The 3,083-nt window shown below is 31.9% G+C and overlaps 1 protein-coding gene across 1 annotated transcript; it reads left to right on the top strand.

Annotated features, from left to right (window-relative positions):
• Nucleotides 1-1,221: 1,221 nt before the first annotated feature.
• Nucleotides 1,222-2,267, top strand: LOC111996147 (ethylene-response factor C3). The gene has a single exon (XM_024028099.2). The coding sequence runs from the start codon at nucleotides 1,316-1,318 to the stop codon at nucleotides 1,982-1,984; it is 669 nt and encodes a 222-aa protein (XP_023883867.2). The 5' UTR covers nucleotides 1,222-1,315; the 3' UTR covers nucleotides 1,985-2,267.
• The last annotated feature ends 816 nt before the right edge of the window (nucleotides 2,268-3,083 follow it).

Here is a 3,083-nt window from a genome sequence, read left to right as displayed (position 1 = left end):
AATTTGTACAATTAATAGTTGAAGGACCTTCATTTTGAAAGTTGAAGGATGAAATTAATACTATTAATAGTCGATGTACCAAAATTGTAGTTTGGCACTTGTTTTAAAAATAAGTTATGGAAAAAAATAATTATACCTAAAAAAAATAAAAATAAACTGATATCTTAAACTAAATAAACAAGTTTATTTGTAAGCACAAATAGTTTTTCTGAGTTCCTACTTCCTGCATAATACTGCTATTTCCCTGCATACATATTGTGATAGATTGTGAAACTATAGCTAAGAAGACCAAATAATAATACCAGTTGAAGTAAACACCCACTAATCAACGACATGCAAACTTTATATCCAAGGATGTCAAGATTTCTTTAAAATTTAAGATAAATATTCTCTCATTCTCATTTAAAACTAAAAGCAATATATATATATATATATATATAAAATGATATATAAATGTGAGAATTGGATGTAAAATAAATCATGTAAGATATTTATGAAAGGAAATTTTTAAACCACAACTATGAAAGGAAAATTTTCATTAATTACACTGTCACTCTATCTTAGAACTAAAATTTTAAAGTAATAAAGTCCTAAATTTTTTTTTCACTTAAAATATGTCATTTAAGATAAGTTCTAATTAACTTATTAATAATTTTTTTATAATTAATTAGTATTTTATTATAATTATAAAAATAATTATTATAAAATGAACACTATAAATTAAAATTTTACTATTTTTATTAATATTTAAAAAGAAAAAGAAAATGTCATTCAAGTATCATGCTTATCCGCATCGCTTTAAAAACCCTACGGTCTATCGTCCTCATGACATGAGGAATCAACATCGCTCACGTGCGTGACACGTATACAACTGGTCCCGAGAGCGGCAATAGTTATATCACATGCTGACGTCATTGAAAATTGCCCCTCCTGAGTCTTGACCAAGCCGCCAGGCTTCAATTGACCCATGTGTACAATTAACCCATTCTGTGGACTTGTTGCTGTGTGCATTCAAGGATAATTTTGATTCCAATCAATTATTATTATAATAATCAAATATAAAATAACAAAAAACAAACAATTAAATAGCCCCATCACATCTTAGTCAGTGTCTTTTTCTTTTTTTCTTTTTTTAAACCTCTTTTCCTTTCACATTTTTACCCTTTTACCATTTCATTTGGGTCTATATAAAGTGGGTGTGGCTTCTAGTTCTACGCCCACCGCTACATGGCCTAGCGACAGATTACACACAATATTTTGAGTACACAATCAAAGCCGAAAAAAAGAAGTCATTCCAATACATATTTTTGATTAAATGGATTCTTCAATCTTCCACTCCCCAACTCAAAATTCTGATTTTTCATCAGAATCTTCATTTGAGTCACTAGACTCTTTCTCTTGGGATGGCCTAAATTTGAACCACCCCAATTTTCTTCCTTTCAATGAGAATGACTCGGAAGAAATGCTTCTTTTTGGTCTACTCTCTAACTCCAATGACCAAGTAACATCGGAAACATTTCTGAAACAAGTCAAGGAAGAAGAGGTAAGTTCAATATCAGAGGAAAGCCCAAAGAAGGAAAAGTCTTATAGAGGTGTTCGGAGGAGGCCATGGGGGAAATTTGCAGCTGAGATAAGGGATTCAACTAGACATGGCATAAGGGTGTGGTTAGGGACATTTGATAGTGCTGAAGCAGCTGCTTTGGCTTATGACCAAGCTGCTTTTTCCATGCGGGGTTCCTCAGCTATACTCAATTTTCCAGTTGAGAGAGTGAGGGAATCGCTTAGGGAAATGAATTATAGTTCCGAAGATGGGTGCTCTCCTGTTGTGGCTCTTAAGAGAAAGCACTCCATGAGAAGGAAAGTTATAAGCAAGAAGACCAAAAGGGTTGAGAATGTGGTGGTCTTTGAGGATTTAGGTGCAGATTACTTGGAACAACTTTTAAGTTCATGTTCATCCGAGAGTGCTGCTGCTAGGCCTTGGTGATGAATCAAATATCTATAACACTTCTCTGTTCTTTTAGTCTCTCTTTCTTTCTTGTAGTCAATTCCTTGTGTTCTTCTTTCAATTTTTAATTTTTTTTTTCCCTTTGAAATTTCATTGTAATGATAAGAATATCATGCTCTGAAATCATCAAAATCTGTATCTTAATTTATCCTCTCTCTTTTTTTTTTAATCATTTTTGTAAAGTTGATGTGATAAGGGAATTTTGTAACACCTTGTGGGGTTCAACTGAAAGACTTCATGTAGTTGAAGTAAATTTGATTTTGGTATTGTGCATCTGAAGTCAACTAATATGGCTAAGTGACACAAGCACACCCGTGCAAGAGCACGGTAGACAGAGAAGCCTATCAAGTTTTGGGGTTAGAAATGACAAGTGCTTCATTCTTACTCGAAGTACAGTTCAGCTCTTAACCATCCTTATCATTTTTGCGTATTATGAGGACGAATCTCATTTTGCAGAGCGGTGTCACATCCATGTTCCATTAATTAATTCATTTAGAGCGGTTTCATGTCATGACTAATCAGCTGAAAGGATAATTTCATGCATTCATAAAGAGACAGGGATTTCATAAAAAATAATAATAATAATAATAATAATAAATAAAATAAAATCATCAAAAGAGAAGAAGAGTCAGACGCTTTACTCCCATTCATTTCAGATAATGCTTGAATTTTGATAGGATTTAGGTCTTGGGGATTGAATCCATTAAGATATTAATGTGTCTCATAGCTATTATGTATTAGCATATTATAAATTGACCACACATTATGTACTAAAACCTTACCGTGCATAAGATATACAAATTAATAATATAAATTGACCACACATTATTCTTTGTTATTATTAAAAATTGTAAATCTTATATGATGCATAAGAATGATTAGATTCACCGTACCATTAATTTAGTTTCATCTCAAGAAGTAATAAAAAGAATAGATTATCATAACTTTTGATATGGGCATAATATGATAAGGTTATTAAACATGATGGACGAACTAAAATTAGCTCCAAGTTAGTAGTAAATGAAGAATATGATCGGCGAAACATTAAATGTTGTAACGGACTACCATTACCTAATAG

Source organism: Quercus suber, unplaced genomic scaffold, assembly GCF_002906115.3.
Source record: "Quercus suber isolate HL8 unplaced genomic scaffold, Cork oak 2.0 scaffold_270, whole genome shotgun sequence".
Lineage (NCBI taxonomy): Eukaryota > Viridiplantae > Streptophyta > Magnoliopsida > Fagales > Fagaceae > Quercus > Quercus suber.
This window is presented reverse-complemented; position numbering and strand designations above follow the sequence as displayed.

Excerpts from the sequence above, each read along its gene's own strand:
- LOC111996147 (XM_024028099.2), top strand. The coding sequence starts at position 1,316 with ATGGATTCTTCAATCTTCCACTCCCCAACTCAAAATTCTGATTTTTCA.